This window comes from Nycticebus coucang, chromosome 2 (genome assembly GCF_027406575.1).
Source record: "Nycticebus coucang isolate mNycCou1 chromosome 2, mNycCou1.pri, whole genome shotgun sequence".
Classification (NCBI taxonomy): Eukaryota; Metazoa; Chordata; class Mammalia; order Primates; family Lorisidae; genus Nycticebus; species Nycticebus coucang.
The window spans coordinates 59,224,747-59,238,672 of NC_069781.1; the positions used below are offsets into that span (position 1 = coordinate 59,224,747).

Genomic DNA, 13,926 nt, shown 5'->3' on the forward strand with positions numbered 1-13,926 from the left:
CTGCAGAGCGCCTCATCTGGCCATTCCAGAAGTCATCTCAATTCTCATTATGTCTTTTAATATTATTTGTATGCTAATTCTTCATTTAAAGCACCCAGTCAAGTACAGAAACATGGCCATTATTTTTTGAGACAGAGTCTCACTATGTCACTCTCTGTAGAGCACTGTAGTATCACAGCTCACAGCAACCTCAAATACTTGGGCTTGCCTCAGCCTCCCAAGTAGCTGGGACTACAGGCACCCACAACAAAGCCCTGCTATTTTTTGGTTGCAGTTGTCATTGTTTAGCAGGCCTGGGCCAGGCTCAAACCGATCAGCCTCACTGTATGTGGCCAGCACCCTACTCACTGAGCTACAGGCACGGAGCTTAAAATGGCCATTCTTGAGAGCACCCAGTTTTATACCAACCACAAATCACAGAACATCTAAAACACTTGTCTATTTCAAAGGATACAGGAAAATAACTAAATTCTATTCTTTCTAGCATAAATTTCAAGATCATTTTACTCATACCTAAAAAGTATTCAAATATCATGACTGTAGGAAAATTAAAGGAAAAGCAGTTTATTATTAATTAATAAATAAATATATATACTTTTTTTTTTTTTTGGAGACAGAGTCTCATTTTGTTGCCCTCAGTAGAGTGTCCTGCTGTCATAGCTCCCAGCAACTTCAAACTCTTGGGCGAAAGTGATTCTCTTGCCTCTGCCTGCCAAGTAGCTGGAACTACAGGTGCCTGCCACAATGCCCAGCTATTTTTAGAGACACAGTCTTGCTCTTGCTTAGGCTGTTCTCAAACTCATGAGCTCAAGCAATCTACCCTCCTTGGCCTTCCAGAGTGCTAGGATTATGGGCATGAGACACCGTGCCCAGCGCTAGTTTATATTAATCATAATTTTGTGACTGGCATACCAAGGGAAAGCATTTCCCTTCCAGTTTTAAGTAAAAAATTGCAAAGTAATGACAGATTGTTGAAAAAAACACAGAACAATATAAAATAAAGATTGAACTTTTTCCCTTTCTTTTCTGAGTAGTCACTATTAACAGTTTGAGATATATTTTATGTATACCTTCAAAATACAGATACATAATTTCTACTTTGTGGTTTTGTTTTTCTACAAAAAAGGGAAAAGATTATATATTGTTCTACAACTTGTGTTTTTTCATTCACTACATAATGGCATCCAAACACCCATATACAAACAATTATTACTTACTCTTTTTATTGGCTTTTTATACTACAGGATTTACCACAGTACTCCTGTTGAATATTTATGTTAAATTTTTCCATTATTATAAAAAATCCTGCAGTAAACATCCTTGTACAAACAGGTTCATACTATATTTAGGTAGAACAGAGTTCTCTAATTGCAATTCCTAATTTGTCTACATATTAAATCTGCATGTTTACAATTATTTTTCTCCAGAAATGTATCATTTTATACTTTTAACAGTGTGTCAAACTGTTTTTCCTTCTCACCTTCAACAATATTATTAATCTTTAAATTTTTTTGCCAATTTGATAAGTTTATATCTTCCTTTTTTTAAAAAAAAATAAAATTACAGTTAACTAAATACTAAATTTTGTTTTTTTGTAGAGACAGAGTCTCTCCTTATCGCCCTTGGTAGAGTGCTGTGGCGTCACACAGCTCACAGCAACCTCCAAATCCTTGGGCTTAGGCAATTCTCTTGACTCAGCCTCCCAAGTAGCTGGGACTACAGGCGCCCGCCACAACGCCCGGCTATTTTTTGGTTGCAGTTTGGCTGGGGCTGGGTTTGAACCCGCCACCCTCGGCATATGGGGCCGCACCCTACCCGCTGAGCCACAGGCGCCACCCCTAAATACTAAATTTTCATATGTTTATGTTACAGACTGAATTGTGCTCACCCCTGCCAAATTCATATGTTGAAGCCCTACCTAATTGCCAATGTGACTATATTTAGAGATAAGGTCTTGAGAAATATAGTTTAACAGAGAGGGCGGCACCCGTGGCTCAAGGAGTAGGGCGCTGGCCCCATATACCGGGGGTGGTGGGTTCAAGCCCGCCCCAGCCAAAACTGCAAAACAAAAGAAGGATAAAGCCCTAATCCAATGTGACTACTGTCCTTAATAAAAAAAGACACATCAAGATGTGTGCACATCCATGTATGCATGCAGAGAGGCTGTGTGAGGGCACAACTAGGAGGTAGCCATCTCTGTGCCAAGGAGAGAGGCCTCAAAAGAAACCATACCTGCCGACACCTTGATTTTGGACTTCTAGCATCTGGAATTATGAGAAGATACATTTCTGCTGTAAAAGCCACCCAGTCTGTGCTACTTCATTACGGAAGCCCTAGTAAACTAATACTGTTTATAAGCCACCTAACATTTTTTCTATGAACTATCTATTAATATCATTTGCTCACTTACCAATTGGATTACAGTATTTGCATTCTTCTTATTCACTCACAAGGCTTCTGAGTACATGAATAGTAACTCTTTAACCAGCGCGCCACTTCCGGCCTGCTAGCTTGCGCTCCTGGCGGACTGTGCCGCCCACCAGGGCACGGTTGGCCTCTTTCTAGAATCAGTTTTGTTTGTTAGCATAGCCGTGTCAGTGTGTTATGATGCCTTCCTGTACCAACCTGGCTACCGGAATCCCCAGTAGTAACGTGACATACTCAAGGCTCTCAGGCACAGATGATGGCTACATTGACCTTCAGTTTAAGAAAAGCCTTCCTAAGATTCCTTATAAGGCTGTTGTACTTGGCATGGTACTGTTTTTGATTGGCGCCTTTCTCATTATCATAGGCTCCCTCCTGCTGTTGGGCTACATCAGCAAAGGCGGGGCAGACCGAACCGTTCTGGTCCTGATCATTGGTATTCTGGTGTTCCTCCCTGGATTTTACCACCTGCGCATTGCCTACTATGCATCCAAAGGCTACCGGGGTTACTCCTATAATGACATTCCAGACTTTGATGACTAACACCCACCTATCTTAGCCCTGAGGAGAGGAGTTAGAAACTCCTCTAGTGGAACTAGACCTAAATTGGAGAACCTGAGCAGAAACTATCACTAAGGGCTAAGGGATTCTGAAGTTTGTTATGTATAACAAAACAATGGCCAGATGTTATGGGTCCATCCCAAAGATGTTAACTGAGCTTATTAATTAGCTAATTAGGACATGCTCTGTTTTTCATCTTCTCGCCCTGGCAAAAACTCCTAGCAAGTTTTTCTGTAGGAATATGTATCACGGAGCAATGTTAATTATCTGGGAAAATGGGAAGTTATACTATAGTGGAAAGTCATTGCTACCACCACCGCTTTAGAGTTGAATGTTTCTTTTAAATAGTCTTTATTGTTAATTTGTTTTTGCAGCAAATGGAAGAATGCAATATGTCTAATTTCTTATTACTAGGTAATGTATTTTTTTTTTTTATTGTTGGGGATTCATTAAGGGTACAATAAGCCAGGTTACACTGATTGCAATTAGTAATTTATTTTTTAAATGGCTAAGTATCTTATCTGCTACCTTCATGTTCTAGTTGAAGAACGTGGAAAAAATCAAAAATATGTGTAGTATTTTTTACTTGCTTTCTTATTGACAGCAACTGGGAATTTTTTTTTTTTTTTGTAGAGACAGAGTGTCACTTGACGCCCTTCGGGTAGAGTGCCATGGCATCACACAGCTCACAGCAACTTCCAACTCCTGGGCTTAAGCGATTCTCTTGCCTCAGACTCCCGAGTAGCTGGGACGACAGGAGCCCGCCACCATGCCCAGCTATTTTTTGGTTGCAGTTCAGCCGGGGCCGGGTTTGAACCCGCCACCCTCGGTATGTGGGGCCGGCGCCTTACCGACTGAGCCACAGGCGCCGCCCCGCAACTGGGAATTTTTTAAATTGCAGAGCGAGTTTTCAAAATTTAAACCCTTTCTCTGTTTACCAGTCCTTGGCCAGCTGTGATCTATATTGCCAGTAGGTTGAACAGCATATAATTTGGACCATTCATTGTGTCCTGTACATATCAAGATATTCTATATATCATGCCTTTAAAGAATGAACTTTTGGCTGTTCCCTAATGAAAAATGTAAATAAGGGTTGTTATTTAAAGTTTATAACCCTTTTGCCAGACCTTGTGTAATGATGTCATTCTGCTAAAGATCACAAGTATAGATCCCTAGAAGACTAGATTCCCTTAGGCTGATTCTGTTTGTTAGCTTGCAAAAAGTGACTTATACTCAAAAATTAAAATACTGAAATCCAGATTCTAAACTTAAAATGAGTTAACTTTAAACATTTCAGAAGATACTTTTTATGATCTTACAATGTCTTAAATCCTAATATCGAGGATTGCCTTTGTTTCAGGTCACTGGCGTATGAATCAGACTCTTCTTTCCAGTCATTCTTTTACTCTGAAATTGTGGACTTGGGGAGCTAGAAGCTTGGACATTCTATCAGTAGCAATTTAGAAGGCTGTGGGTAGAGCAAGTTATGGGGTGAAGATAAGTTTTGCATGTGTTAAATTTAGGTATCTACTTGATATCCGGGTGGAGCTGTTGAGAAGGTAACTCCAGGGCCCATGTGTATCTAGAGCTCAGGAGTTGTAGACTGGAGATAGAAATCTGGGAGTCAGTACTTGGACAGTGTCTTAGGAGCCATAGGGCCAGTTTAGAGCACCAGTGGAATGAGCGCATATGGAAGAAAAAGGAGGACTCAGGAAATGGAGGGACAAAAAGAAGGTGTCCTAAAGCAGCTTCCAATGTTAGATGCATTTGGTCATGGGAGGGTGGGCTAGGGAGTCCAATACTCTAGAATTCCTGGGCTTTGACCCTGAAGGTATGAGGTGATACATAAAGTCTCATGTTGGGCAGTGTTTATAAAACAAAGCTCAGACAGAACGTTTCTGCCAAGCTAAATCATTTGCTCCTTATAAAGGTAATGATGCTATGGTCAAAAAAATCAATATGGAACAGAAAGGTATAAAGTGAAAAGTAAACATCTGAGAGAATGAGGAGTAAATATTTTCTCCCCCAGCTCACCTCCCAAAGTTGTCAAAGGTTTCTAACTACATAAACATATATATCTGTTTAAAAAAAAAAAAAAGTAACTCTTTAAATGCCTTGTAAAAACATGTTCTAAATATAAAAGATTAAAAATGCATTGGGCGGCACCTGTGGCTCAATGAGTATGGCGCCGGCCCCATATGCCGAGGGTGGTGGGTACAAACCCAGCCCCAGCCAAACTGCAACAACAAAAAAATAGCCGGGCATTGTGGCGGGCGCCTGTAGTCCCAGCTGCTTGGGAGGCTGAGGCAAGAGAATCACATAACCCCAAGAGCTGGAGGTTGCTGTGAGCCGTGTGACGCCACGGCACTCTACCGAGGGCAGTAAAGCGAGACTCCGTCTCTACAAAAAAAAAAAAATGCAGGCAGAGGCAGTGCCCATAGCTCAGCAGGTAGGGTGCCAGCCACATACACTGAGGCTGGCAGGTTCATACCCGGCCCAGGCCATCTAAAGCAACAACGACAACTGTAACAAAAAAATAGCCAGGTGTTGTTGTGGGCACCTGTAGTCCCAGCTACTTGAGAGGCTGAGGCAAGAGAATTGCTTGAGCCCAAGAGTTTGAGGTTGCTGTGAGCTGTGATGCCACAGCACTCTACTGAAGGCAACATAGTGAGACTCTGTCTCAAAAAAAAAAAAAAATGAAGGCATAATCTCTAAGACTAGCCAGTACCCATCAGTATAACTGAAATTATGGTCCCATACCAATACATCTAAATTACTCTTCCACCATACAGAATTTACTCTTAAAATACCCAACTAAATTGGTATTTGACAAGTCATAAAAAACTATTCAACTTGGTTGAGAACCTGTCAGACTTCTCATACAGGTCAGTATAATACCAATCAATTTCAATTAACTAAACTTAAAAAAAAAAAGCAAAATAATTTGCTTTTCTCTTTAATTCTAGAGAAATTTAATTCTGTTTAATTCTATTTTTTTTAATAGTCTATTCTTCCTTACTGCTTGAGTAGTATGTGGATGGACTGTGCTAAATTTGCTTATCAATTCAACTGTGGATGAAATCTGGATTGTATGTAGTTTGAATCTGTCTTTAATTCTATTTTACTTACTAAAATTCCTCCATGAGACATACAGAGGCTCTCCTGGTTCCTGATGAAGGTTGATATTATCCCATAACAGCTGAATATACACAAGTTTACTATCCTGGGACAGAGATGACAGAGGAAGCTAAAAGAGATCAACAGACAGTATTAGTATCCTCAGCATAATAATTGACAGTGGCTCTACCAAAACTTGACAGATGAGTTCTTTCAAAATTCTGGACCTAAAATTCTACACAGAATTTTAACTTTTATGAACGTCTAACAATAAATGTTCTTATTATTTTCTGAGGTTTAAGTTTCTCACTGTGAATTTTAGGGATTAGAATGACAACTTGGTAACTGGCATACTGGTCACATAAAAGATTAAACACCATTACAAAAAAATTTTAAATTAAAGTATAAGACACTTTGTTACCCTCAGTAGAGTACCGTGGTGTCATAGCTCACAGCAACCTCAAATTCTTGTATTCAAGTGATCCTCTTGCATCAGCCCCCCAAGTAGCTGGGACTACAGGCACCCAACACAACGCCCAGCTAGTTTTTAGAGACAAGGTCTTGCTCTTGCTGAGGCTGGTCTTGAACTTGTAAGCTCAAGCAATCCACCTGCCTCAACCTTCCAGAGTGCTAGGATTACAGGAGTGAGGTACTACACCTGGCTGAGAAAAGATTTTGTTGCACCACATGTGTATGTCTGAGGTCTGGATGTCTCTCAAGGATTCAGTACAGTACAGGCCATCCATAAAGTTACCATACATTGGGAAGGTGGGAGGGAGATTGTTGATAAATGTACTGGTACTTTTATTTACAAAATATTCATTACAGAGTGGTGCCGGTGGCTCAAGGAGTAGGACGCCAGCCCCATATACTGGAGGTGGCAGGTTCAAACCCAGCCCCGGCCCCCCAAAAAAATAAATAAATAAAACAAATTCATTACAAAATTTACAAAATATTCTCTGTATGTTGGTCACCTCTTTGTAAAATCTCGTATTAAATATTTTGTAAATAAAGGTACAGTTTCCCTTTTTTTCCCTATGCTTGGCAACTGTTGGACACTGTCTGTAGTAGACTTAGGGCAAGTAGAGTAGGAGCTTTGGAGTCAGATAGGATCTTGGCTTTCCCATCATTTATTCAGCATGTGAACTACTTTTCTAACTTTTAATTATATGTAGTATCATCTGAAAACTATGGATAGTATGAGTCTTTTCAAAGTTGGGAGTATGACAGTTTGGAATAAAAGCTACCTTTCTAGCAACGCTTGCAGCTAGATGAAGTACATGTGAAAATATTATGTACAACTCCAGGAGCTGTCTCTTAAGAAAAAAGACATAATCTCCTCTATACATTTTTCTGTTTACTGCTGGCTGGAATGTGAACGTGATAACTTGGAGGTAATCAGCTGTCCTGGACCAGAAGTAGAACTTGGGAACAAGGGTCAGGTAGAGCTAAGCAAAAAGAGAAAAGGATCTCAAGTCCCTAACCCCGCACCATCCTTGGACTGCGTATCCAAACTTTTAAATGAGAGGGAAATAAACCTTATTAAACTACTGTTGTATACTTTCAGGAACATGAAGTTAAGCCTCAACCTAAAACCAATGTAAGATAGACATAGATGATAGTACCCTACCTGTACACCTTCATTACAATGCTCCGATGTGAGGATAAGTCCTGGTAAGTTACTAGGAAGGTCCAAACGTCTGAAGTACCAAACGAGGTTCCAGAAAATGATTGGATGTTGATTGATGAAAGAGGATGTGTGAATCACTTGATCGCCTTCATTTTCTAGCAGGGATTCAAGTTCTTTCCGAAGCACTAGAGGACTCAAGTAGGGCACAGAAACAGGCGGAGGATTGGGCCTTTTTCCTAAAGGATCCTTAAAAAACAATACAAAAAGAAGTGAATATTATCTGTTCAATTCTTTATACTTAAGAGCACTTCTCAATAAGATTATAATTTCCTGTCTATCCCTTTAAAATCAGTTATTTTAGGACTAGTGCTACACAAAGAACACCCTAATGAAAGAAAAATACTCCATTTTAAATACCTTTAAATCACTGAGTGAGAACATTAATAATCCATATTTCAGCAGGTCCCTGAAAATAGTTTCTATCTCATATTAATAAGAGAAATGGCCTAATGTATGATTCATTCTTTCTTTTCACATTTTTATAAAAAATATTGGCATTTCAGATGATTCAGAGTGATCTATGTGTGTGAAAAATGTGGGACTTAATCTTTCTACTACTACATCTGAACAGATGGGGTAATGTTTTGTGTTCATATTCTTTATTGATTCCTATTAAAATTATATATAACTTGCTTTAATTTTTTTTTTTAATTCTATTTTATTTTATTTTTTTTTGCAGTTTTTGGCCAGGGCCGGGTTTGAACCCACCACCTTTGGTATATGGGCCCAGTGCCCCACTCCTCTGAGTCACAGGCTCTGCCCTTTAAAATTTGATTCTAATAAAAACAGAAGGGATTTAAAAATAGCATTTTGATAATACAAATGAAATAAATGAAAAATAAAACCCAACCTAGGCTTTGTAAGTTATGCATATTATAATCAGGATAAAATATACATGACCAACTTGTTAATAATAAATACCCTGGTGCCACACTGTACTCTCTAAAACCATTTCCCTCTAAAAGAAAACAGGGTTTCGTAAACAAATGGCTGATTCTTGGTCTGAGGAAGAAAATACACAACATAGCATGAAACATCTTGTGATGTAAGAAAGCTTAAAAAAAATTACAAAAAAGCCACTAGAGCCAGGTGCAGTGGCTCACGCCTATAATCCTAGCATTCTGGGAGGCTGAGGCAAGTGGATTGCTTGAGCTCATGAGCTCAAGACCAGCAAGAGTAAAAGTGAGACCCCCATCTTTACTAAAAAATAGAAAAACTGGGGCAATGCCTGTGGCTCAGTGGGTAGGGCGCCGGCCCCATATACTAAGGGTGGCAGGTTCAAACCTGGCCCTGGCCAAACTGCAACAACAACAAAAAAATAGCCGGGCATTGTGGCAGGTGCCTGTAGTCCCAGCTACTCAGGAGGCTGAGGCAAGAGAATCACCTAAGCCCAAGAGCTGGTGAGCTGTGATGCCACAGCACTCTACCGTGGGCAATAAAGTGAGACTCTCATCTCAAAAAAAAGAAAAAAGAATAAAGATAAAAACAGTTAGCTTTAAACATAAATGTTTATTATTTACTGATTTATTTAATTTTTCCTGACTCTCCTAAACATAAATGTTTTTAAATCAATGAGTTCATAGTACTCTATTCCCCCCAATTAATTGATCACCTTGAAGAATGATAAGAGACCTAACTTGTTATTTTGAAAACTGGTAAATAAAAGGAAAGAATCAAACATTTATTTTTTATTTTTTTTTGAGATAAAGTCACACTATGTCACCCTTGGTAGAGTGCCGTGGCCTCACAGTTCACAGCAACCTCCAACTTTTGGGCTGAAGTGATTCTCTTGCCTCAGCCTCCCAAGTAGCTGGAACTACAGGTGCCCACCAGAACATCCGGCTATTTTTTGTTGCAGTTGTCATTGTTGTTTAGCTGGCCCGGGCCAGGTTTGAACCCACCACCTTCAGTGTACATGGCTGGTGCTATAACCACTGTGCTACAGGCACTGAGCCTAAATTTCATCTTTAGAAAACTAAGCAAAAGATGTGAAGTTTCTCCTTGTAATGTATTAATTCCATATTACAAAGAAGAAATGACAGTATTAGACTATTATATTTTACAGCTCCTAATAAATGACTTTATCTAGGCATTGAGACAATAACAGCCACTAACATCACAAAGAAAGTTTACGTTTACTACCAGAAGTAATATACCACCGATAAAATTGTCAATTTTTTTTAAGCAGTCTCACTTTGTCTTACATTTTAGTATATCTATATATTTTTTTAAAAACACAGTCTCTTTTGTCAACCTTGGTGGTATGCCATGTTGTCATAGCTCACAGGAACCTCAAACTCTTGGGCTCAAATAATCCTCTAGCCTCAGCCTCCCAAGTAGTTGGGACTACAGGCACCCGCCACAACATCCAGCTATTTTTAGAGGCAGGGACTCCATCTTACTCAAGCTGTTGTCGAATTCCTGAGCTCAAGCAATTCATGTGCCTTGGCCTCCCAGAGTGCTGGGTTTACAGGCGTAAGCCACAAGGCCCAGCCTAAAATTGTCTTTTTAAAAACAAATGAATAATAAAACAAAGACCCTAAATCAAATCAAGCTGCTCAATACAAATACCAATTTATAGGGCTACTTCAGCAAAATCTTGACTATGGGAAATTCCAGTGTCCAAAGGGCAAATTAATTGCTTTTATCAGCACATAAACTGCAAGGGAAAAAAAATAAAGTCTATAGGTTTTAAAAGACTAAAAATTGTACCAACAAATTGTAATGGATGGATTTTTTTTTTTTTTTTTCAGACACAGTCTCACTTTGTCTCCCCAAGAGAGTTATGTGACGTTGTAGCTCACAGCAACCTCAGACTCCTGGACTCAAGTGATTTTCTTATCTCAGCCTCCTATGTAGCTAGGATTATAGGCACCTGCCACAATTCTCAGCTTTTTTTTTTTTAGAGAGGAGGTCTCACTCTAGCTCAGGTGGGTCTTGACTTGGGAGCTCAGGTGATCTGACTGCCTCAGCCTCTCAGAGTGCTGGGATTACAGGCATGGACCATCGTGCCCAGCCCTCTTATAATAAATGAACTTTATTTGATCTTGACTCCTCAAACTATATCAAAAACATGCATTTGACATTTTTGAGACAATCATAAATTTGAACAGACTGAATAACTCAATGATTTTTTTTTGTATGATACTGGTATTGTGATTATATATATTTCAAATCCTCATCACTTAGGGATACATACTGAAGTATGTACAAATAGAATATATGATGTTGAAATCTGCTTCAAAATAATCTAGGAAAAGGGAAACAAATGAGGGTATATATAAAAGAATGGCCATAAAGTAGAAATTGCTGAAGCTAAATGATGGGTCAAGGGACTCATAGTTTTCTGGGGTTTTCTGCACATATTTGAAATTCCTCATAACAAAAAGATTAAACTTTAAGAGTTCTTAGTTTGTTTACAGAAAATTTCTTATCTATTATTTGTCATGTTATTAAAATAAGTCTACTATAAAAGAATTATATAGGGATGGCGCCTGTGGCTCAAGGGGGTAGGGTGCCGGCCCCATATGCTGGAGATGGCGGGTTCAAGCCCACCCCGGGCCAAAAACTGCAAAAAAAAAATTATATAATGTTCTAACAAATATTTGCATCCATACATAGTATAGTTACTATATCATTACATACCACAACTTCCTGCAGACTGTTTGGAAGACTAACTGTTGAAATGCCGTGAAATGGTCGCTGGATAAAGTCAATATTTTGCAAGGGGCCTCCAACACTGTGACTTCTAGTCAAAGATACATTTCGCTTTGACAGGCTATTAGGCACAGAAGAAATTTTCATAGTTTGGACATCTCCACCGGCTTTCTTTATTTCATCACTTTTAAAAAAGAGAGAACAAAGTTTTTGTTTGTTAAAGAAAACTAAACTTATAGTGCTACAGTGTTTATACAATGAATCTTTTTTTTTTTTTTTTTTTTTGAGACAGAGCTTCAAGCTGTCACCCTGGGTAGAGTACCGTGGCATCACAGCTCACAGCAACCTCCAACTCCTGGGCTTAAGCGATTCTCTTGCCTCAGCCTCCCAAGTAGTTAGGATTACAGGCACCCGCCACAACACCCGGCTATTTTTTGGTTGCAGTTGTCATTGCTGTTTGGCAGGCCTGGGCTGGATTCAAACCGGCCAGCTCTGGTGTATGTGGCTGGCGCCTTAGCTGCTTGAGCTGTAGGCGCCAAGCCTACTACAATGAATCTTAAACCTACTAAGCATAGCTAAAACTCAGTACTGCTTATTAAAAATTAAATTTTCTTCAAGCATATTTGTAGAACTGATCATCAGAAGAGCAGGATAGAGTAAACGACTCTGGTGAGAGGTGGGAATAGGATATATCATAGATAACAAATTATTTTAAAAAGACGAAGTGCCCATTCAGTTCCTTTATACATAATTTCATCTTTATTAAATAAAATCATCTAGAAGTATGCTGCATGCAAATAAGTATTGTGAAGTTGCCGATGAGTATATGATCTCTAGGCCATGGTCCACCAAATCTTATTTACTTTTTAATTTTTAATGCTTAGCACACAATAGACTCTCAAAAAATGTTTGATTCAAACAGTATTCAAGAGAAAAGTATGCATTTCCAGTAAAGAGAATAACCTCTGGAAATTGGTAGTGACTGTATTAAAGGTGAAATATTTTGTACTATTGAGAAGTCCATTTTATAAATGACCACTGTCAAACATTAAACATAGTTCAAAAAGGTCTGTCATCAGATTCATCCATAGATATTTAAATACTATGTGATAGTAAAAAGATTAAATATTTTAAATGCCACAACTTATGCCTACAAGAGTTAGGAGGGAATTTTTACAAGGGTACACACTTTATTATAAAGAGAGCACTCTATCCCATGATACCTTGGTTCAACTGTACAGCTTGTTTCCTCACTTATCGTCTGGTTATGTTTGGGGACATCCATAAAGCTGATCAAGTCAGGTTCTTCTAAACTGGATACAGGTTTGTTCTCTGATTCACTTGCCAATGGAATGCTTCCACTTTGTAAACTGTCACCAGAAGTACTTGGTTTCAGGAAAAAGCTAAATATGGAATAGTAAAAAAAAAAAACCTCTTTAAAAATTCTTGAGTTTTCTAAATTTCATCATATTTGGAATTGCTTTACATGAAGCATTCAATAATGAAGAATACAATCCCTAAGGAAAGTGTTACCTATTTCAAATGTACACACACACACACACACACACACATTCATTCTCTTTCTTTCTTCCTTTTCCTTTTTCTCTTCTGTTACCCTAATCTTTTCAAATCAAAGGTCTGGGGTAGTCCAATATAAGATCCTTTCCATTTTTAAGAACTATTAAAGAAAACTATTGAAGAAGAAGAGAAGCAAAATACTTTATTAATTTCTCAAGTTTAAAAAAAAGAACTATAGTAACCACAGTGTTCTATTTTATTTATTTATTTATTTATTTATTTTTGAGGCAGAGTCTCACTTGGTCACCCTCAGAAGAGTGCCATGGTGTCACAGCTCGCAGCAACCTCAAACTCTTGGACTCAAGCAATCCTCTTGCCTCAGTCTCCCAAGTAGCTGGGACTACAGGTGCCCACCACAACACACGGCTATTTTTAGAGATGGGGTCTAGCTCTGGCTCAGGCTGGTCTCAAACCTGTGAGCTCAGGCAATTCACTTGCCTCGGCCTCCCAGAGTGCTAGGATTACAGGTGTGAGCCACTGCGTCCAACAGAGACCAGTAGTGACAGTATCAGTAATCAAACAGTATGATTTGAGTTAGCTCCATGCCTGCAGCTAAGATAAACTAGAAAGAAAATACCTCTATGATTTAAGATTTAAGAAGAAAAAGCAGCTAAAGGCAGACAGTAATATAAAATTCCTTTGCTCCATAAAACAAACAGGATAGTAAGCAAGCATAATTACTTAAGTCAGCATATAAACTCCATTACTTAATGTCTGATAATGACTAGCTAGTCCTTTTTCTATTGCCTAGAATTTGGCCATTTCACTGTCTAGAGCACTAATGAAAAGTGAAAGCAGCAACAAAGTTTAAGTCTTTTTTTTTTTGTCCTTTTTTTCCTTCTAGAATGTATAATGAAGGTCACAGAGACAAAGGGCTTGAATAAAGTTTGATTTCCAAG

The 13,926-nt window shown here is 38.8% G+C and overlaps 2 protein-coding genes across 6 annotated transcripts in view; one reads left to right on the forward strand and one right to left on the reverse strand.

Annotated features, from left to right (window-relative positions):
• Positions 1 to 13,926, reverse strand: part of DENND4C (DENN domain containing 4C) — a 116,288-nt gene that overhangs the window by 9,147 nt on the left and 93,215 nt on the right. For all 5 annotated transcript variants that reach the window (XM_053571923.1, XM_053571911.1, XM_053571916.1 and 2 more), the window contains 4 exons: positions 12,673 to 12,852; positions 11,438 to 11,633; positions 7,733 to 7,978; positions 6,115 to 6,232 (listed from right to left, as the gene is read on the reverse strand). In XM_053571923.1, coding sequence (XP_053427898.1) covers positions 6,115 to 6,232; positions 7,733 to 7,978; positions 11,438 to 11,633; positions 12,673 to 12,852 — 740 coding nt within the window. The remainder of the gene's footprint in view (positions 1 to 6,114; positions 6,233 to 7,732; positions 7,979 to 11,437; positions 11,634 to 12,672; positions 12,853 to 13,926) is intronic.
• On the forward strand, positions 2,599 to 2,985 carry LOC128572047 (transmembrane protein 230-like). The gene has a single exon (XM_053571948.1). It carries the CDS (start codon positions 2,605 to 2,607, stop codon positions 2,965 to 2,967), a length of 363 nt encoding a protein of 120 aa, XP_053427923.1. The 5' UTR covers positions 2,599 to 2,604; the 3' UTR covers positions 2,968 to 2,985.